This window comes from Macrobrachium nipponense, chromosome 25 (assembly GCF_015104395.2).
Source record: "Macrobrachium nipponense isolate FS-2020 chromosome 25, ASM1510439v2, whole genome shotgun sequence".
Classification (NCBI taxonomy): Eukaryota; Metazoa; Arthropoda; class Malacostraca; order Decapoda; family Palaemonidae; genus Macrobrachium; species Macrobrachium nipponense.
Window position 1 is genome coordinate 2,346,200 of NC_087214.1, and position 23,130 is coordinate 2,369,329.

At 38.7% G+C, this 23,130-nt stretch overlaps 1 protein-coding gene across 1 annotated transcript; it reads right to left on the minus strand.

Moving 5' to 3' along the window:
- Positions 1 to 1,735: 1,735 nt before the first annotated feature.
- Positions 1,736 to 13,815, minus strand: LOC135198954 (oocyte zinc finger protein XlCOF19-like). The gene is made up of 2 exons (XM_064226872.1): positions 13,680 to 13,815; positions 1,736 to 2,715 (listed from the first exon to the last, which is right to left on the minus strand). The coding sequence occupies exon 2, from the start codon at positions 2,636 to 2,638 to the stop codon at positions 1,736 to 1,738; it is 903 nt and encodes a 300-aa protein (XP_064082942.1). The 5' UTR covers positions 2,639 to 2,715; positions 13,680 to 13,815.
- Between the last annotated feature and the right edge of the window lie 9,315 nt (positions 13,816 to 23,130).

Below are 23,130 nucleotides of genomic sequence, written 5' to 3' on the forward strand. Positions count from 1 at the left end.
GCTCGGTGGTGTTCGTTCCTCCACTGTTTCTTTCGTCATGTTTCTATACACAATCTTTGGATTATCACCAAACTGCCTATCTATTTGCTTTGCTTTTATCTTCTGTTGTTTGTTTCTATTTGTGCTGCTAAGGTCTTTATATTGGCTTGGTATTCTACCAGTTTCCATTCATTTGTTCATCCCCTATTCTTGTTCATTTGGGAGATCTCTTCCCTTAACTGGTTTCTTTTATCATGTTTCTTTTCCATGCTGGCTCTACATTGCTTTTCTTTGGCTGGAGTCCTCTCTTTTCTTTATAATCTGGTAAGATCTTACTTTGTATGTAGCCTGCCACACAATAGTTGACATGATTGCTTCAGTCAGACTTAATCCTGCCGGAACCATTCTAGCAAGCACAATGTTGACTCTTTTCACCCATGCTTTGAGTTCTTTATTTTCTTTAAGTTTGATCACCTTGAGGCAGTCTTCCATTGGTATTGCTTTAGTCTCTTCAATTTTATTAGCTACTTCCTCTTCCAGTTCCCGCTGTTTGGGTGCTACTTGGTCACCTGCCTGGAGTATGGTTTCCATTTCTCCTCACAGGGCTGCCTAGATCGTCTGTGCCCGTGAGGGGGAGCCCGATGGTTCTGGTGTTGCCGTTCTCACTTGTCTTCCTGGTATCTCCTATCTCTTTGTGGTTGTGGTGCTCTGAGGCGTCAACAGTGCTGATCTAAACTGGACTTGATCTGTAGTTACTGCAATGTTATCCCCTTGGCAGTTCCAAAGGCTCCTCAATGGGGCATTTGTTGTTTTTTATCATGTTCTTAACTTTCTCCCTCGTCTTTTCAATTTTAGATGAGGAAATTGAATTTCTGGGTGGTCAGCTTTACTCTTGGTATGCCAATTTTAATTGGGCAGTGGTGATGGAATATTCTCTGCCATTCATTACATCTTTCTCTTTGTCTTGTGAACTTTTCTTTGGTATACGCCATTGCCCATACCAATACCCATTCTTCTTCTCTGTTCCAAATACCTTTTCTATATTCCTGTTCTTCACCTGCTTCTTTTTTTATCAGTCACTTTGCTTTTTATTCAGCTTCTTTTTCTATCTTTTCTATTTCTTCTGGGAGATATTTCGGAATATGTGAGACTATTGATGTTATAAGTCTTGTTGTGGTGGCTGCAACCTTTTCAACTGGTAAATCTGCTCCCTTTATTTTTTCCTCAAATACTAGATTCTTACATCTGCCCCACCCCTCATGCCTTGAGTAGGTGAAGCAGAGGTGGAGGATTTTCTTCTCCTCAAGGGACCATTTAACACATTGGTTTCTTTTGGTCCCTTGTCTTGGTGGTTGCTGGGGCCCAGGACCAAGACTGTGCTGGTGCGGTGGGGATCCCTGCTGAGTGGTAGAAGTTGCACCAGTGCCATCAACAACAACCCACTGGTGCAGAAACAAGTACCTTTCCAGCATCTTTGTTCATAATCATTTGTCATTCTCATTGTAGTTCCTCACTGCCTGCGGCTTCTTATTGGTTATTCGAAACTGTCCTTAACCCTGATTACTCAAAGTTAGGGGGTGACACACTGGATTACCTGAGGAGAAGGCATCTCTCATTTATGAGTTCTTATGTGTGTTTTTAAATTACTTAATAGAGTAAACCTTTTCTGACATATAGAGCAAGTATATGGTTTCTCTCCTGTATGAGATCTCATGTGTCCTGTGAGATGACATGATTGAGAAAACTTTTTTTGTTTTTACATATAGAGCAAGTATATGGTTTCTCTCCTGTATGGGTTCTCATGTGTCCTGTGAGATGACATGATTGGAAAAAACTTTTTTGTTTTTTGACATATAGAGCAAGTATATGGTTTCTCTCCTGTGTGAGTTCTCATATGTTTTGTAAGAGTACTTGAATCACAAAAACCTCTTTGACATATAGAGCATACATATGGTTTCTCTCCTGTGTGAGTTCTTTTGTGTTTTGTGAGATCACATAATTCAGAAAAACTTCTTTGACATATAGAGCAAGTATGTGGTTTCTCTCCTGTATGAGTTTTCATGTGCGTTTTGAGATGGCTTTGATGAGAAAAACCTCTTTGACAAGTAGAGCAAGTATATGGTTTCTCTCCTGTATGACTTCTAACATGTATTTTCAGATGACTTTGATGATAAAATCTTTTTTGACATACAGAGCAATTATATGGTTTCTCTCTTGTATGAGCTCTCATGTGTTTTGTGAGAACACCTGACTGAGAAAAACTTCTTTGATATACAATGCAAGTATATGGTTTTTTACCATCATGATTTCTCATGTGGGAATTCAGGTGGCTCATGCATGAAAATGTCCTTTGGCATTCAACAAAAGCTGTTTGCTTCCCTGCTGTGTTGCTTCTACCCAAATGTCTACTTTCTTCTGCAATACAGATCTTCTTCTTTTCCCTTTCATCATCACAGCTTAGAGAGCTGTCCTCCTCATCCTTAATAGTTTGGGAAGAGCAGTTCTCATCAAATTCACCATTGTCAAAAAACTCTGGTTCTGCCTTGACTTCTAAGAAGGGGTCTGCAAATGAAGAGCCTTCCCCTGGGTTTTGATTAAGATCCTCTTCCAAGTTCTCCTCTTTGATTAACAGCAATGGTGACGATTCTGCAGCTTCCATTTTCACAGGATGTTCTAAGTAGTACAATACTCATTCCTAGTTAGGATCTGATGAAATTTTCCTCTGTTTGGAATAATCTGAAATAAAATAAACAATCTGAGAAAGACATGTTCTGAATATCACCATTCATAACAATCCTTAAATTAGCATTCTCCTAGAAAAATGTCACAATGCAACGACCATTTGGACACAATTTGTCTCGAGAGAGATGAAACAGCATCCTTGGATCTGTTTGGAATAAAAACATTTATTCAGGCCAACGTTGGTCGACAATTCAACCAGTTTCTGCTTTATCACAAATTCCTGACTTACTCTAATTTTGACCATCAAATGAACAGCATCTTTCCATCATGAGATGGGAATATTATAAATCTATTTACTGAAGTATGTCTTTTTTCACTTACTCAGGGACTAAGCCTACAAACTACTTTGTTGTTGTTGTGGGGGGAGGAAAGATCTATTGATTGAATGATTTATTAAAGATTATTTGGCATCGCAACTGCTAATGGTTATTGATGCCACTACAATAGAATATATAAGGCATATATAGGTATATCCAAACAAATACATTCATACACATATACATACACACACAAAAGACAAAATTAGGAACTTATAATAAAATAATTAAAAACTCATTTAAATCTAATAAAATAAAAATAATAAAGGGAAATCCCCATGATAACCAATACGACTGCCAAACTCACCCTCAGCCACACTTTACTCTTCACGCTACAGAAAAAAAACGCAGGACAAGTGACTTACCTACACCCAGAACAAAAAATGCAAACACATGTACTCACCCCAACTCCAGATACACAGGGCTATGCTGTGCTGTCCACTGGACCACAACTCAACATCACAACAACCAAGGACCACAACCCCACAACTCAAAAACACAACAAACAAACAAGGACTACAACCACAACTCAACAACAAACACAGACTACAACCAAAACTAACAACCAAGGACTACAGCTATAACAGCTCCCTAACAACAACAACAACCCTCAACTATAACAACTCACAACTCAACATAAACTCACAAGCTCAACAACGTCCCAACACACAGTACAAATAACTCACACAACTCCTTGAGAACACAAAACAACTGACCAACAATAGTGCTGCCAAGACCGCTACCCAAAACGTCTGTCCTTCACGATTTTGTTCATTACAGATGACTCAAAACATAGACACAGACTTGTGACCGATCCAACAGACACCACAACTCCTTGCCGAATGAGCAACTCGCTCGCTAACTATCCATTGCACATGAACACACTAACGCCGCTTACATTCACCGCTCTCTCTCTCTCAATCATCAAGGACGTTGTCAAATGGAACTACTGTAACTCCTCCATATCAACAGATGAGTAAAAATTAAATCTTATCTAAAATACCGGTGGCATTAATAAAATTAAACAGGGCGCTTTATTAAAAATCTGCCCCTAAAATCTTGGTAAGGGGAAAAACCACCTTCAGTTCCCCTGCACCTTGGAGGAAAGTACCCCCCTCTCTCTTTCATTTTCGATTTTTGGGTGTAACTACGTCCTTAAATTATATCCTCTCATCATGTATGTAGAGGTCAGGATCAGGAGGTATACTTTAGTGCGGCTAAAAATGTACAGCAACAGTTTTTGATGTAGAGAATTTATAACCCCTTTTTCTGCCCAATCGACAATTTTGTTAATGGCCAACTGCATTTTTCTCAGCCATTGCCATTCGTGAGGCTGCAAACGATGAAGAGAGGTCATCAACAAATGAGGAAAACATTATATCTTTTGGAATCACAGAGGCAATGCCATTAATGCACAAAGCAAACAGTGTCACACTAAGGACACTTCTCTGTGGAACTCCTCCTTCTTGGCTGTGAGATGAAAATGATGTTTCCAACCCTGAACCTTCGATTTTTTAGGAAAGCTTGGATGAGTAATGGTAATTCTCCTTGGAATTCATAATCATGGAGTGCCTTCAAAATACCATATCTCCAGGTTGTATGATAAGCTTTCTCCAGTCAAAGAAAACTGATACATGATGCTTCCTGGAGATGAAGCTTCACATATTGAATTTTCTAGACGCACTAAGATGTCAGTACAAGAGTGCATTTGAAGAAAGCCACATTGGGCCGGAGATATAAGGCCCTTCTTTTCCAAGACCCAAATAAGTCGTACATTGACCATTTTTTCCATCAAACTTACACATGCATGATGTTAGAGCAATAGGACAATAACTAGAGGGAATAGTACCGTCCTTTTGAATAAGTTCTTCATAGTAAGGTGAACTTCTAGGTTTTAGATGAAACATCAGCAAAATGGTCAGCAAACCTCACTAACATCCTCCAGATTGGCAACCATGTTACCATTTACTAATAACACAGGTGGAGTTGTGGGCATATTTGCCACTAATTTTTCTTATTTTATTCCAAACTTCAGGTAAAGGGGTTTTCCAATTAATTTTTGAAATAAAATCTACCCACAACTGACGTTTGGCTTGTTTTACTTGGTATCGAAATCTGGCTCGTGTCTTCTTAAATAAGATTAATAGGAATACTTATTTCGGCAATAGCGCGTAAAAGCTGCTCACATTGCTTTACAAGATATCTGACATTGAAGATTCCACCAAGGAACTGGCTTTCTTTTTAATTCCCAGTTGTACGAGGAATTGTCGTCTGGACAGCATCAATAATTAAGGGTTTTTACAAGGAAAAAAAATCCAGGGCAATTTCATCCAGAGACTGGAAATCTTCAATATACATTTCTAAAAAAGTAAGGGTTTTGAATAATGCCCAGTTGGCTTTATCCAATATCCAACGAGATGATCTTGGTGTAGCAATTTCAGCTACTACATTAGTAAAGATTGGAAAATGACCACTTCCTAATCCTTCGCTCATTGCATTCCAAGAAAAGTCAAGATAACAATCGGGAATGCATACTGATAAATCTATCACAGAAAAAGGTCCCGGTTTGATCATGAAAATGTGTTGGTTCTCCAGAATTAAGGATTGGAAGCTCTTGGTCTTCAATAAAATTATAAATATTGTTTCCTCTTGGATTGGAAATTACATAACCCCACATGGGGTGTCTTTCATTAAATAACCAACAATAGGAAAAGGTCTTGGAAGCTGATTTATTAAGCCCTCTAATTCTCGAGTCAGATTACGATACGTTCTGTTTGGAGGTAGATACAGTGAACATATGGTATATTTCTTTTTGAGAAAAATCTGACCAGCAACCACTTGTAAGTCTGTTTGCAGTGGATATTTGTTGTGAGCTGTATCTCACCTAATTAACATAGCACTTCCACCAAGAATCCCTACTTGCACATCATAATCAGAATGATAGAAGATGTATTCTTTAGGACATATGATTTTTTGTCCAAGCATAGTCTCTTAGAGATTCATATTTGGATTGCATCCCCTGACAGTTCCACTGCAATATTGAAAGCCAGCGATCCATTACTGTTGATAATTAATTATAATCTTTTACACGTTTCAACCTGGGGAAATTACTTTAGATAACAATGGATTTCTGAGAGGAAAGTTCATTACCGTCATTTTCACTTTTATCTTTTCTTTTTTCTGGTGTTCTCACTCTTCTCCTGTGATCTAATCTGGGCCGACTTCCATTGGACGTAGTGAACTGTACTCCTTTTGGTATCTCTGCTGTACATGATTAAGAACCTGTGGTTTTGGTTTGCAGGAGTGATGTGCTATTTTGATTATTTAAAGGACGCTACCACTTTAGGTTTATCATCGCCATGCTCCTCTCCACGTGGCGTTGTCTCGGCCTGGTTTGACTTTGTGACTGCAACGGATGGTAGATTGATTGATTGCACTGCATGAGTAGCTGGCACTCGTACACTGGACTGTGGCTTCTTAATTACTGATAAAAATGTAACTCCCGGTCTTATTTGAAGTTCAAGTACTTTCTTTCTGGCTTCTTTAAAAGAAATCTTTTCCATAACTTTGTTTGCACCTCCTTCTCTGAAATAAATTTCACGCAACTTTTTGAGGATGCAGGATGATTTTCTCCACAATTATACAAGACGGAGGCTCATTGCATGGCCCATGTGCTTCTTTGCCACAATTACAACATGAAGCAGGTTCTTCATTTATTTCCTTTCTACATTTCTGGATCAAATGACCAAACATCTGGCAGTGGTAACATCTCAAAGGTGATGGTGTGTATGGCTTGACTTTGAAGTTCAGCCATCTTGCCTTGATAGCATTAGGCAATTTATAGGTGTTAAAACTGAGGATTAGCGTTGCCTGGGGGACAATCTGATCCCCTACCTTTGCCACATTCTGTTCCTCTAATTCCTGCTGAATTTCTTTGGTGTCCAATAAAGGAAATTCGGGAACATATAACTCCTTGACTTTGATTATGAATAGGATGAGGGAAACATGTAACTTTTCGCCCTACTAAGGGCAATTTTTTACTTTTTCAGGTGAGGAGACTTCAACTAATAGGATCCCATCATCCTGTGGCCGAATTTTTGGCACACAGTTACCTACATTATTAATTTCTCTGCTTGTTTTAAATACACTGATATGCTGCAATGTATCATCTTCGAGCCTAAGAACTATAAACTTGTATGAAACTAATTCATACATACCAGGAAGAATCTTAATTTTTCCTTTGTTATTCCTCTGAATATTTAAGTTCCTTCAATTCATTTTTTTTATTTTTCTTTCTTTCCAAAATCGGAGAAGGAAAAGGTTCCATCATAATGATGTTCGAACCCGAATTATCCATTTCCAAGTCCATTTCTATGCCAGGGTTAGATGATAAAAGAGGGGGGTTGGCCATATATACGTAAAGATTTAATTCGTCCGGGTAACCCCCATACCCACCAAGGAGCCACAATTAGAGGACGGGGTCATCCCTCTGACAAGGGCCGCCCTATACACCTCACCCTCAGTGCTAAGGCGTCGAGATGTCCGTTGAGATCACGACCCGGCACCAAGGGCAGGGTTTGACATGAAACTTTCCCCTCGCTCAGTCACGTCGGGTACTCGAGTTCTACAGGTGAGGTGGCGTGCCGTCCATCCTCACCTTCCATCAAAGCCAAAGCACAAGTCAAATCAAATCCAGAAACAAGCCAAAAGTCATCAACATAAAATCCACACCTAAGTAGGAGGAGGAGGAAGTAGAAAAATGAAAAAAAAATTGACAACATGAGGAAAAGGTTAACTAATTTTGTTCTTCACCAACAGCTGGGCCTCAAGGACCGTGAGAAAGGATCCCCACCAGGTATCAGGGCCCAGCTGCTGGTCACTAAGCCCCCTACCCATGCTAAGGGGTCAGCATCTAGGGGGAGGAGAGGTCTAAGGAAGAGTTAAAGATACAGAAATTTTATAAATTATTTATTAGAATGAAAGCATAAAATCAAATAATGTACAGAAAGATTATTTCTAAAAAAATACAACATATCTATTTAACTTTCGTTGGTGAAACAAGGCTTTACTTGGCTGAAGATTTTAGCAGGTTTAGATTCATTCATTTTGATGTAACTGAATTTAAGGTTTGTTTTCTGTTCAGTTACTTTGTGCTTCTACTTATATCTGAGAATATATGAAAGTGTTCAAGTTGTATCCTTGTTATTATGAGTTTGTACTAAGTATGAGGCATAATTACGAAGACCACTTCACGTTTTTAAGTTAGGAATATGTTTACAACTTATGCATGATGGGAAAAATCTTACAAAGCATCCCGAGTAAGCTGGAGGTCGGATCACACCTTGTTCTTATACGAAGTGCATGAGCATTTCGAGGTAGAAAAGGCTACTTGGACACCCAGTGCACATAAATCTTCCTATCTACTACGCGTTTCCTGTGCTTTCTGAGAATAATGAAAAGAGTAAAGCTCTTTCGGCTAGGTGAATGGCCTGCTTTTCTCCACTAATGGTATTCAGAGAGGAGAGAAATTGATAAAAACCTTTTTGGCATTCACTGCAAGTGAATGGTTTCTCTCCAGCAGGAATTCTCATGCCAGTATCGAGATGATTTAATTGAGTAAAAGTACTCTGGCATTTTGTGCAAGGATACGGTCTCTCTCCAGTATGGAATCTCATGTGGCTTCGGAGGTGATGACTAAAGTGAGGAAAAGTACTTTGACATTCTGCACTAGTTACTGGTTTCCCCAGCAATGTTAGTCTGCCGTAAAAAAATTATCCACATTTTTGTCATTAATTTCATCATATACGAAATTATTTCTCAGAAAATACTTTCCTGCAAGACATAAGTAATATGCGAGATTCATCAGCTATTGCAGTAGGCAGTGGTATATTTTCTTCTCTAATGCCCTTCTTTCCACACATCAACTTCACCACAATCAATATATATTATTCTGGCTCCCCATTGAATTCTATGGAAGAGTCTACACCTCAAGATCAATCATCTGTGACTTTGGTATGTTCATCCCACAAATTGTCACTTTGTTGTTTGATTAAAAGTAAATCTGTTTCCAGCTTCCTTCTCAAAGGATGCGAATATACAATGGGCGCCCATGATTCTGGGGGGATAGGTACCACGAACTCCCTGCTAATTGTTAAATCCATGAATACTTGATAACCCTCTAAATACACTTAGACTGTGCATTTTAATAGTTCAAAAACCAAAGATGCTCCTATTATTAAAATGCTAAAAATAACTGAATACATATTTGTTCTATCACAAACAAATGCATTCATTTACATGAATTATATGAAAATACAGTAATTAGTGTATATTCCTCTATGAAACACTGCGAATAAGCGAATTTTCCTCAAATAACTTGGGGATAAGTTCCACCACACAAAAATCAGCAAATCAGTAAAGCCCTGAATCTTGAATGGCGAATTGGCAAGGGGGTGGGGGGGGGGAGGGGGGGGGGGGGGGGGGAGTCCACTGTACAGCTTTGAAACCAAGTCAGTTTTTGTCAATGGATATTTAGTTTCATACAACAAAAGCTCTCAAGGTGAACCAACTATTGCTAAACCTTCTGAATACTGAGTGAAATTGCTGGAATGAGAAGAAGCACTGAGGTAAACATTTTTAATCCATGTTATCACAAAATCTACATCTCATGGAATGTTAGCCTGACCCCAGGTCTTTTGCAAGTTCAAAATAAATCCTAGCTCATTTTCTGCTTTCAATGATACTGCATCTCAAATATTCTTATACAAAACAAGACTCCTCACACCACAAAGGAATCACTCTGGCACAGGAATCAAGAACAATTATATCAGTTAAAAACCAAAATATTTCGTGAGACCAACTACGTACGCACACTTCTTAACATCACAGATTATTTCTAAAATTACAAATGTTAAATCAATTTGTATTTTTCACAGACTTAAAAACAAAAACCCGAGGTCTTTACCTAGGGGAAAATCTCAAAGCACTAGCTGGATCCGATTTAAATATAGAAACAAGGTTTGGTGGCATGGGAGTCACAGCCAATTGGGAGAGAGTAGGCAGAGACTGACCTCTCTCCTCCCTTGTATACACCATGAAGCACCAGTTATCTTCCAGGCCAGGTAACTTTGTGAGTGGTGAATTGAGGTGGCACATTTACATAAAGTCCTCAGGTTGTGAGTTATGAAAAAAAAATCGATTACAAATTGTCATTTGTTCATACACTGAAAAGCTTTAGAACCAACTGTGGGTTTGGGTCTCTGAGCTCACTTCTAGGTCAATTGTTAAAGCACAGGAAGGAGTTGTATGCTCATATCTGTTGAAAGATTGCTCAACAGCCGACATCCAGCTTCAACACAATGGGAACTCCAGTCTACATTGTGTACAGGAAAGGAGGGAAAAGACCTGTGATTGTGCCAGATTGTCCTATTGCCAATCCCTCTCTACCCTTGAAAGATAGAAGGTAGGAGCTGCTTCATTTCTAGAATCGTCAGCCCCTCACGTCCCATTGCTAGAGAGAGAGGAGAGGACTTGATCTAATAATCTACTCCAGATTATGGAAAGGGAAAGTGACTTCCAGGGGTTGTTACTGTGCCACGGGTTCGTGTAACCCCTTGCAGTGGTAACAGGGACTGGAACCTGTGTCAGAAGGTCTGTGGAATCCATGCAGCAGTAGAAGGACCTTTACCGGCCTGGAAAAGTGACTTCGAAAGTGACTTCCTGGAATACAGTACTGGTGACATGGGGGTCCTTGAACACCATGCACCTGTTGCTCCTGTGACACGTGGGTCTTTGAAAACCCAGTGTAATGGTTCCCGTCCTATAGACAGATCAGGAGAGCAAACGAGAGATCCCTTGACCTTTTCCCTGAAAGATGGATGACTGTTGGAAACCCTATGGGCCTTGTTACATCTGGGAGAAAAAACTTCTTCCTCCCCTTGCTAGCACTGAAAGAAAGGGGAGAGGCATAGGCACACGGAGACGACGATGAAGATGATGAGACACTTTGCAGTTTCTTTTCCTTCCTGTCGAGGACAGTATCATAGGAACCAATGCCATACTGGTGGTCCTGGATCCAGTAGACATCGTGACCTTAGCCACAGTTACGGTCAAGGAAGTAGCAGTCACTCGAGGGGTACTGGAGGAACTCAAGTATGAGATGAAGCCCTCCATGGAAGGCACCCACAAGGGTCTAGGGAGGGCCATAATTCCCCGAGCTCCTCAGGCTCCATCACACCTGCAAGACAAGTCAGGTTACGGGGGCATTCTCCTCTTTGCCCTGAGGGGTAATTTCCCTCAAAAAAGTCATACTGGGTCACAGCCCCATGCCGACTCTCTATCAACAAAGCAGTAGAAGATGGTGAAAGGGAGACAGCTCTATTAGGAGTGGCAACAACAGAAGTCAGTCTGGCCGTTTGCAGGAAGGAATCGGAGAGAAACCGTGGCATCGCCAGAGGAGCATTGGAATCCGAAGATGCTGGAGAAGCCCTCTTCTCTCTCTTCCTTTCCCAAGCAAATTGCACCCTTGTTCTGACAGCCAAACACAACAAACACTCGAATAAGGGCTTAGATTCACTACACACGTTTTCTGCACAGAGTTGCAGGGGTATGATGATATTATATCAGTCTATGCAAAACAACTACACTCTATATTGCAAGTATTCACAAACAAAAAACAAAATATATCTAAGACAAAAGGTCAGTCAGGCAGAGGAGCATTTACAATTGATGGCAGCTGAAGGTAAAATGAGTTTGTAACGACAGGCGGGCGGGTGGCCTCCCATCTCTACCGTTGTAGCTAACTACAGTGCCTTGTTTAAAAGTTAAGGAGCCGTTCCCAGCTTGCACCGTAAGTAATATCCTAATGTAAAGACCAAAGGTTTGTAATTGTGTAGTAATAACACGACGTTGCGTCACTGATTACTTATTATTCTGACTTACGCCGGGATTTCCACTACTACGGACCAGACATGATTCCAGTGGAAGCATGGAAAGCATTAGGAGATGAAGGAGTGGATATACTGTACGATCTTATGATAAAGATCCTTGAACAGGAAAAGATACCAAATGAGGTGGCGTGGGGGAGTATATTGATCCCAATTTTTTAAAGGGAATGGCATGTCCAAGAGTGTGGTAATTATAGGGGCATTAAATTGATGTCCCACACTTTGAAGATACTGGAAAGGATGATAGATGCTAGACTGAGAGAAGAAGTACAAATAGGTAAAGAGCAGATGGGATTTATGAAGGGAAGGGGAACAAAACAGATGGTATATTTGGTCTGAGGCAAAAATAAATGGAGAAATTCGGGGAAAGACAAAGAGACCTACATATGGTATTTCATTGACCTTGAAAAGGCTTATGACCGAGTCTCGAGACAAGAGGTATGGAGGAGTCTGAGGAGAAGTTGGTGCCAGAGAAGTATGTGCGATTGATACAAGAGATGTACCGGAACGTATTTACCAGAGTGAGGAGCAGTGTTGGGGAGACAGAAGCTTTTGAGGTGAGAGTAGGATTACACCAGGGGTCGGCACTGAGCCCATTTATCTTTAACATAGTGATGGATGTTATATAGAGGAAGTAAGGGAGACAGTACCATGGAACATATTGTATGCGGATGATATTGTTCTGTGTGCAGAGAGCAGGAAGATCTGGGAAGTGAAATTGGAAAGATGGAGACAAGTACTAGGAGGACAGAGGAATGAGAATAAGTAGATCTAAGACAGAATATATGTGTACCACCACTGAGGGGGATGATGGAGAAAGTATTCAGCTTGGTGGAGAGCAAATAAGGAGAGTTGATAAGTTTAAGTATTTGGGATCTTTTGTTAACACTGGAGGAAGTATGGAAGAAGTAAAACATCGGGTACAGGCAGGCTAGAACAACTGGAGAGCGGCCTCTGGAGTTCTTTGTGACAAAGAGTGCCGCCTTAGGCTTAAAAGGTTAAAAAAGGAAAATTTCACAAAACGGTGGTAAGAACAGCAATGCTGTATGGTACGGAAACTGCCAAGCATGAGAAAAAACAGAGCAGAAGAAGATGGATGTGGCAGAAATGAGAATGCTTAGGTGGATGTCTGGGGTGACAAGAGAGGGATAGGATCAGAAATGACTACATAGGGGGTCGACTAAGGTGATGGAAGTATCAAAGAAAGTGCAGGAGGGGAGGCTGAGATGGTATGGACAACCTGTTTTTGAGGAGACATGAGGACCACGCTGGGAGACATACTATGGGGTGGAGGTGCAAGGAAGAAGAAGAAGAGGGCGACCAAGAAAGAGATGGAAGGACTGTGTGAGAGGAGACTTACATTGAGAAGGGAATTGATGAGGCAGAAGCCGCAGGATAGAATGATGGAAACGGCTCATCCGAAACGGCGACCCCATATAAAAATGGGAACAAGCTGGGAAGAAAAAGACAAACATTAGGAATGGATCTCTGTTGTAACTTGGGGACTGCCTGTAATCTCATATAACAGAAGAAGCTTTATACCCTCTATGGATAAAATGATTTTGTCTTTCTCAATTCCGATGTCAAGAGAGCTAAGCTTACACAGAAAGTTCCTAACCTCAAGAGTTAAACTTAACTTTAAACCATACATGAATGATATTACTCATAAACGTACAAATAATCTTTTAAATATTACAGAAAAATTAAATGAACAATGGTCCTAACAAGTTCCCAACAAGACCAAGAATTAGAGTTCCTTTCCGATATTATGTACGGTAACTTTAATTGCCAACGACCTCTCACTCACCAAGTCTGCATTTGGTGTGTTGCGAATTATCTGCAAAATAGAGAAACTGATCATTATACGCAGGATGCGTATTGGGGTTACATTAGTACACAGGTATATTAATGTTTTCCTCAGTAATAAACAATATCCAATGTCCTGGAGGCTAAAGCAAGCAGCATAAACAAAAGCTTTTTTTTTTCCCCTCAGAAATCATAATTTTCAGCCCATACCTCTTGTAATGTTCAAGTCTTGGTTCTGGTAAATATTGTCCAGGCTGGGCTGAGCTTATGTCCGTCTAGGCTAGTTTTAGAATCAAAACACTACTACTGGTTAAGCTAGCCTTAGGTCTAGTTAGCCTATGATTCTGTGGCAGTAAAGAAACACAGACTTGGTTTTTTCTTCTTTACTTAAAATATATATATATAATGGATACAGACACACAACGATCCTTTGGTGGAGAGGTAATAATCTCCTACAGGGCTTGACTTCAACTAACTACATACACTCCCCACTCTCCAAGAGAACCTCTTAAATAATCATTGACAACCAACACAAGTAATATACAAACGGTCATTTACACCTCTTCCTTAATAACCCACAACAACAGAAATCCTTTATACACAAACTGTCCAATTAAACCCAAACAGTAATTAACAGTTTCAAACAATAATTATACACTCCCCCCTGAATTACATTCACATATATTACAAACTCTAGCTCTTCTAACTCTTGTTGAATGTCTTGAAATCTTCCTCTTCCCCCTCATCAAGCACCATCATGGACTTCTTCGACCGACACCTGTATCCCGTCGTTAATCTCGTTTTAATGCGGAATGCTCCAGCGGCTGTCGGAAATCGACTATAAAAGGGACATACTTCCGACAATTACGACCCGAAGGATATTCAACTCTACTTTGCTGGCGAAGGACTCGTGATGGGGGTGATTTTATTCATCGCGAACGTATTCGTGTGGCTTAGGATGCAGAGAACAAGTATGAGCGCAAAATAGAACTTTGGACCCCGCCCAGGCAAATTTTCCCCTTGTTTTAACCATTTGGAATTGGCCCTTTCATTTGGCTATAGGTGGTTGTCTGGAACTGTGTAATGGACGAAAAGTTGTTCAAACGCTAGTTAAATGTGTAGTAGTATAACCTCGGTCATGTATCCTATATATATAAAGTATCATGTATCCTATATATAAATGATCATAAATAACAGAATCGAAATATATTTTTTGCGTGTACGCAATAGGAATCTATTTAAAGTGCACATATATTAATCATAATTATATGAATCCATATACATAAGTATAAATCAATCAGGTAGCCTATAATCAATCTGTTACCTTTTATCTTACCAATAACTGCAGTTATATATGAGTTAGTATATGGATTAATGAATCAGATATATAACAGTTAGCATAAAAATCAACGAATCAATCAGCATGAACATTAATAATTTTATTAATTCATATATGAAATTTTTATCAGTTAAAATATGATTTTTATCATGTTAATCTTTGTTCTATGCGATTATCAGAGTACATTAGTATTTTCTGTAGCATATGTATCTTAATGAGATGAAGTGAAAAACTGTATCAGTATATATCATGTGATCACTATTATTTACGAATATTATATGCATATTATGTCTAGTATTTTATTACTTGAATCTGTATTTGTGTACACCATGAATTTTTTTTTACTTATAAGTATTTTATATTTATCTATATATATTCACATAGTGTCTGTATCACACTCATATAAGTCAAATGCAAGTCAATTTTGAGTAATATTCAGTAGTTGGTTTTGGTAGCTGACCGAGCTTTTATGTAAATGTTTACATAATAAAAATATGGAATGTTAATCCATATATATATAAAAGACTAAAACTAAAGAGGTCAACCAGATTGCTTACAGGAATGTGATCAGACCAGAGACGATAAAGTATGTAGGCTAAGTTGACATGCCGTCATCTGTGGTCATTCATTTGTTTTGAAACATTAGTCCAAGCTCCCTGCTTGAGACAACTACCGCGACCTATAGCTCAAGCGGCCTACGTGATTAGTAACTATGTCATCTGATTGTATGTTCGTATGTAACTATGTCATCTGATTGTATGTTCGTATGTTCGAGCTACTGTCTGCTCCTTTATGACTTGTAACCGAGATGGTAGACAGGACAGAATAGAGTCAGCCATCATCATTGGCAGACCTGTATCTCTTTACCTAAGCTTTATCATGTAGAGAGAATAGAATTAGCCATCATCATTGGCAGAAGCGATCAAGCTATCGTCATTAGAAGACTTGTACAATCATACCTGATCTTCACCATGTAAACTCAGAAGAATATATATATTTTTATACTTCGTGTTTTCGACTAGAACCTCACCTCATCACCGAATCATCATGAGTTTAACACATCGTCGTCATAACCAAGAAGATAATACCGACTTCGTAAGTGATCTACAAACCCCAAGACACTCCCATGAATATGGAAGTGCAATACCAACCGACTTAGCGTAAGATTATCGCAAGTCTAACATTACCGCATAGGGCGCCTTATTATATGAGGCAACAGCCCTAAAATACATACCTCATGAGAATCATTATCTCGTTTCTCAACATTGTGGGAAAAGATGATAGACGATTTGCATGGTTCATTCTCAACATCACACTTCAAAAGGCAGGTGTCATGTTGTGAATTCATATCGGATGTGCAATCATTCTGCATTGGTTGACGTGTCTGAATCCTTCATGATCTCCTGCACTTTGTACTTTGTGTTGGTTGAACCAGGTAAGTTATTACTTTGTCCTATTGGTGTGTTGCTGTATCTACGAAGGATCGACACTTTTCATTGAGCATCTATACCTTTATCCACTGCTGACTTCCAATGTACAAGTGTCTAATGACACATCTTACTCCGAGTCTAACGGAAGATAGATGCGGTCTCATTACGACCACATTTATATCTTTCTTCCATCAGGTCTGCCCACAGGACCTTGGAACCTCTTTTCCTTGGACCAGTGGTGGATACTCCCTAGTTGTGTTTGCTTACCTGGTGCCTTCAAGAAGACAAGTTGCATCTCAGCTATGGTGTGTGGCTCTAGAGGTAAAAAGGATGTGAGAGTGACTGGACTCTCCACCTTCCCCTCCTGGTCCTTCTACTCCTCTTTCCTCAGGTTGGGAATAGGACTTGAACTTACACTTGCTGGTCAGGCAGTTGATGCAGTAAGGTTGCACATTGAGTTTTGTTTCTATTTTTCTTATCAGAATCATAGAATCAATCCCGCTCCTTCCTGTAGCAAGGGGAGGAAAGAGACTGGTATTAATGCAAACCCTTCCCAGAACTTTGCATTAATGCCTCCGACCCTAAATATTCTTCCCAGTCCTTTTTCGGATGAGTCACGATTCCTAACTCATTTCGAGAAGTCCCAGAAGTCTGACTCATGATCATGCAGCTCCTATACTCTGATCAACTTGTCAGAGGCAGGGCACTCCTACTCACTCTTACGACCAGGAGGAATAGCCCAGGTGTGCTGAACTCCAGTCAGTTCTAGAGGATATTCCTCCCACTAATCAGTGAGTCTTCCTAATGTAAAGGACTGAGGGTTTGTATATCGTTTGGGGGCAAATCACAATTTTTTAAAGTAAATTGTATTTTTCCTAATTACAAACCTGAGATCCTTTACATTGCCACCCCTCAATCTGAAACCTGGGCCGAAAGGCAAAGTGGAGTGTTTACATGCGGGTAGGCAGGCTTACCAGATGGTAGTTACTGCCTAACCACCTTGTTCAAGAATTTAACGGCTATATTCCAGCCTACTCTGAATGTAATTCCTAATGTAAAGGACCTCAGGTTTATATAGTTAGGAAAAATACAATTTACTTCGAAAAACTGTGATTTTTATTGTGATGTATACGAGTAGCTGTTATTATGATTTTACAGGCAGTCTTCAGTTTACGATAGTTATGAAAGCCTTATATGTTCCTAAACAATATACAACCCTCAGTCGTTTACATTAGGAATTATTTACAGCAAAGTTGGAACACGGCTGTTAAAATTTTGAACAAGGTGGTTATGCAGTAACTACCTTCCGGTAGGCAGGGAGAACCCCCCTGCCCGGGTGTGTAAACATTACCAATTTGCTTTTGGTTGTCTTTGAGTGAAGACATATTTATGAGTTTCTGCTGACTAGCCCGTTTCTTTTGTTTTTAATGTACTGTTTGATATTAATAATTAATATACAAACCCACTTTTTGCTGCATTAACACCTATATAGTTTGTTGTCATCTGCAAATTTGGCTATCCTGTTAGTTAAGCCTACACCAATGTCATTGATATAAATAAAAAGCAAGAGCAGACCAAGGACAGAACCATGTGGAATTCCACTAGTCACATCTGCCCATTCTGATTCTTCACCATTTATTAAAACTCTGTTTTCTATTAGTTAGTCAGTCTTAGATCCAGTCTGCTTGTTCTTCAATTCCTAAAGCTCTAACTTTTGTCATCAGTTTCTTGTGTGGGACTTTGTCAAAGGCCTTTTGGAAATCTAAGTAGGTACCAAGCATGTTGTGGCAAAACTCCAAGAGGTTTGATAGACATGATCTGTTTTGTCTGAAGCTGTGTTGACTGTTTAACAACAAGTTGTTTCTATCAATGTGCTCCTCTTTTCTTGGACCTTTTTTTGTAAACTGGGGGCACATTACCTAGTTTTCATCCTTTAGTGCCTTTCGTTGTTCTGCCGTTTTAATGTACAGTTTATGTAGGTGAGGAACTATCTCCTCTTTTAACTCTTTAATTTCTCTTGGATGAATCCCATCCGGGCATATAGATTTGAGAACTCGTTGTTTAGTTTTTGTATTTTGTTTTTAATGTGTTCTTCTGTAAACATTATTTTGTGAAGTGGTTCTGCCCCTTCATATTTAATAGCTGGTTCAGGGATTGAGGTCGGGTCTTCAGTTGTGAAAACACTAGCAAAAAACTTTTTTAATAGTTCTGCTTTCCAAGTCTGAGTTCACTAGGGTCTCCTTCATTGTCTATTATTTATTGGATTCCTGCTGTTAACATGAGTAAAAAATTCTTTTGGGTTTTCCTTACAAACTGATGCACCACTTTTATCCTCATTTATCTTTTCTTACTAATTTGTCCCCCATTCTACAGAGTTCTTTTTGCCGCTTTCTTCTTCTGGTGTTGGGTGTGGGTTCATTGACTTGTGCAATTTGAATCTTCCTCTTATTTTGTTTCTAATTTCTCTGTTGAGCCGCTCAAGCTGAGGGTTGCCATTTGTTAGCAGTTGCTTTAATGATATAAATCTGGATCGTTTTTCTGTGTATTCTTCTATAAAGACTTCCCAGTACTTATCAGTGTCTGTGTTCTTGTTGTCCTTTAGATTTTTAACATGCTCCTTTAATTTTTTTAGGTCTTCTCGACGATAGCCTAGTCTCTTTAGTATCTTCTTCTCATTTTTGTGTTGAATATTAATGTGAAATGTAATAATTTTATGGTCGCTTTTGCCTAGGTTTGCACCTACCGAAAGGTCACACATAGGTTATCTTCTGTTGATAGGACAATGTCTAGTGTGTTGTTTCCTTTAGTAGGTTTGTCAACTCATTTTTGACAAATTCTAATATTCTCTTTCCTTCTAAGTTTGATGTGGAGGGCATAGTGTCCCAGTGCACTGCTGCATTATGTAGAGTTTGTTATTTATTTATTGTCCTAGTAGCTCCACGTCAGACATTTGTGGTTGGTGGGGAGGTCTTTACACTAATATTAGAATTATCTTCTTCCCTATACTACTTGTATTGATGCCAATTACTTCTAGCTTGATTGTAATTTTACAGTCTATTGGACTGAGGTGGTCCTTGGCATATAACATAACGCCTCCTCCTCCATTTTTGTTGGGCCTACCTTTTTTGAACAATTTATATCCTGCTATTTGGTACTCTCCTAAGAAGCCTCTTGTTGCCTCTTGTAGAGTTACGTAGCCTACGATTTGTTCTTCCATTTTGGATTCATACTTAGATTTTATTTTGTTAGACTAAGTTGAGGAGAAAGTCCCAGACAGGCTCTCTCTCTCTCTCTCTCTCTCTCTCTCTCTCTCTCTCTCTCTCTCTCTCTCAAAGGTGGTGGAGGAAGACAGTAGTATAACCCTGTTCACATTTATTATCCAAGTTCAGTTAAACATGAAATTCTTTATCTATTTTTTTTTATCCTCAAGTTTTTATTTCTCCTCTTTCCATCGATATGTTATTGGTTTCCCTTCTCCATAATAAATGAAAAAGGTCTCTCTCTCTCTCTCTCTCTCTCTCTCTCTCTCTCTCTCTCTCTCTCTCTCTCTCTCCTTTGACATTTCAAATTTTCTGATAACCTGTTCATAGAGACTTTCTTCATTCCATCATTCGGTTGATCTCATCTGAATCTGAGGAGGTTTATTTCTGTCTGAGATTCAAAGCAAATTTCCTTCCACTTCCCCAATACTCATTGATTGCCTCTCCTATTTCAGTTATGCTCTTGGAAGGTCAGCATTCTGATTACAGCATATTCTATCATGTGATAATTTTGGTAATAGACTTGTTCTCTTGACTTGATATTGATTTAGCTAAGATGCATGATCATCTACTCCATATATGTTTGTTCTTTTTGACTAACAGTTGTCAGAAAGTGTTCCACTTCCATTGATGTATATTTTGTCCAATATGACGCTGACTTATTTGCATAAATTTTTCCCTTTTTTATTTTTTTTTAGACAATTTTCTGGACAAGTTTATCCAACTTTCTAAAAGTTTAAGTTTTTACTGATTGACTGCCTTGTTATTGCAATTGTCATCACGGTGTTTGTAGATACAGTATTTTTATAATTTCAGTATCATACATAAGTTGTATGCATTTGAAGCACTAGCAAAAGATTTAAGGTAAATTTGACATATTTAATTTTATTCTAAAAAGCTAAAGATTTTTCCATTCCCAGTATGAAGCCTTTTTACCAAAAGCACTTAATTATTTATGGATAACAGGGTTAATAAAACACCCAGTGCAAGTAAGCATTCAGTGTCTTTGCAAAGCTTGAACATTCACTGAATTATGACAAAAAGCATTTCAATATTTCCATCTAGAATAGAATATATACTTACCACAATATTATAGCTATAAAATGCAACAGGTTCTCAAATTTGGTATAAGCAAAGGGTGCTAGGGCAATTCGTCCCTGGTGAATTTGTCGTTGCCCAATTCGTCGTCGCCCTCAATTTGTCGTTCCAATTGTCCCGGCTTCCCGCCAACAATTGTCCCTCAATTCATTGTTGCTCAATTTGTCCCCAAGTCAATTCGTCGTTGGACAATTTGTCCCCAAGTTAAAAGACACTAGGTTGTTTAACTGTTTTATTTATTATTTTCCTGTTTTGGACAGTTGGAAACAAAAGGTTTTTACTTAGATAGAGTTACTTCTAAAGAATACACCCATCGAACAACATGGATGCCTGCAAGATTTTAATTTCAGAGAAAGGAAAAAACAATGTTGTTGATGAAGAGAATTATATATATGCTAAGAATAAGGAGAGTGCAGATAGACTGAAGATCTACTGGAGGTGTGAAAATCGTGCATGCAAGGCGAGACTTCTTACTAATGAAAACTATATAGAGATTAAGAAGGTTGGTATCCACAATCACGCTTCAACAGCCGCAGAGGTAAATGCAAAGACTGTGGTCTCAAATATTAAAGCAAAGTCAATTTCATCTCGTGATGCACCTCGCTCTATAATTGCTGGTGAAGTTGAAAAGTTAAACGAATGTGTTTTATCACAAATTCCTCGGTTGGAACAACTCAATAAGAATATCAGACGTTGGAGGCAAGCAGATTTTAATTATCCCACAACCCCACAAACAAATGTTGGGTTCTCCATTCCGAGTGAATACTTTTGCTTAGACACTAAAGAAATTTTTTTGAAGTATGATAGTGGAATCGAAGATTCAAGCAGAATATTGATATTTGCAAGTGATGAAGCGCCGAGACATTTAAAAGTGTACAAGACTTGGGCGGCAGACGGAACATTTAAATGCTGTTCTAGTATATTTTTTCAATTATATATAGTGCACGTACAGATCGATAATTTCAATGTCCCACGATTGTTTGCATTGCTATCAAACAAAAGCCAAAACACATATTTTTGCCAAAATAAGGCCCAGATTGCATACTTATGGATTTTGAAAAAGCAGTGCATAATGGATTTCTTGAATCGTTTCCTGCCTCAAATTTAGCGTGCTGCTTGTTTCATTTAGGGCAAAATGTGTACAAGCATATAGTTCAAGAAGGAATGAAAAGCAGATATCCCCAATATGACAGTTTTAGCCTTAAAATGCGCTGTTTTGTTGCCCTTGCCTTCTTACCGGTAGAAGATACTGTCGATGGCTACGAGGAACTTTTAGATGATGATGATATGCCACAGTCGGTAGTTTCCTATTTTGAGAATAATTACATAGGACCCCTTAGAGGAAGAGGAGAAAGGAGGCGACGTCTTGAACCACCATATCCATTAACTATTTGGAATGTTTGTGATAGATGCATGTCTGGGATTGCTAGAACTACAAATAATTTAGAAGCCTACCACAGCGCACTAAAAGACACAGTGAATATGAGTCATGCAAATATTTGGAAGCTTATAGATGTTTTGAAATGTGAGGAAAGGTTTGCTAGTTCCAAACTGCAGAAATTTATCCAAGGAGATGAGCCAACGTAAAAGAAAAAATATAGAGGCATGAATTTGAGTATAAAAAATGTCATGGAGAGATATGATCCCAACCAAAAAATTACCTTTCTGAAAACAATCGCACACAATCTTAAATTTTAGAAATTAAATGCTTAACCAATATTTTTAAGAATTTTATTGTAACTTGTCTACTATTTTCATTATATATTATCTTGTACTATAAATTTGACTGAAAATAAACACTACACTTTTTTTTGTATTTACATTGTAACTTCCCCTTTCCTAAAAGAGATACAATATTAGAAGCAAAGTTTCTAAAAATTACTTTCAAACTAAAATTGTCGTTAGACAATTCTTTTTTTAAGGAGAAAAGTTTTAAAGAGTACTTTTGAACTAAAATTGTCGTTAGACAATTCTTTTTTTTAAGGAGCAAAGTTTTAAAAAGTACTTTTGAAATAAAATTGTCATTAGACAATTTCTTTTTTGAGGAAGCAAAAAGGGTCCAATATGTAAGACAAAAAAATAAATAATTGAACTCGACGATTTGCCCAACGACGAATTGACTTGGGGACAAATTGAGCAACGATCAATTGAGCAACGAAGAATTACCATCGACGAATTGACCGGACACCAAGAAAAGGACATAAAAGATAAGCA

Bases quoted from the DNA above. Each gene is read 5' to 3' on its own strand.
- LOC135198954 (XM_064226872.1), bottom strand. From the start codon at position 2,638: ATGGAAGCTGCAGAATCGTCACCATTGCTGTTAATCAAAGAGGAGAAC.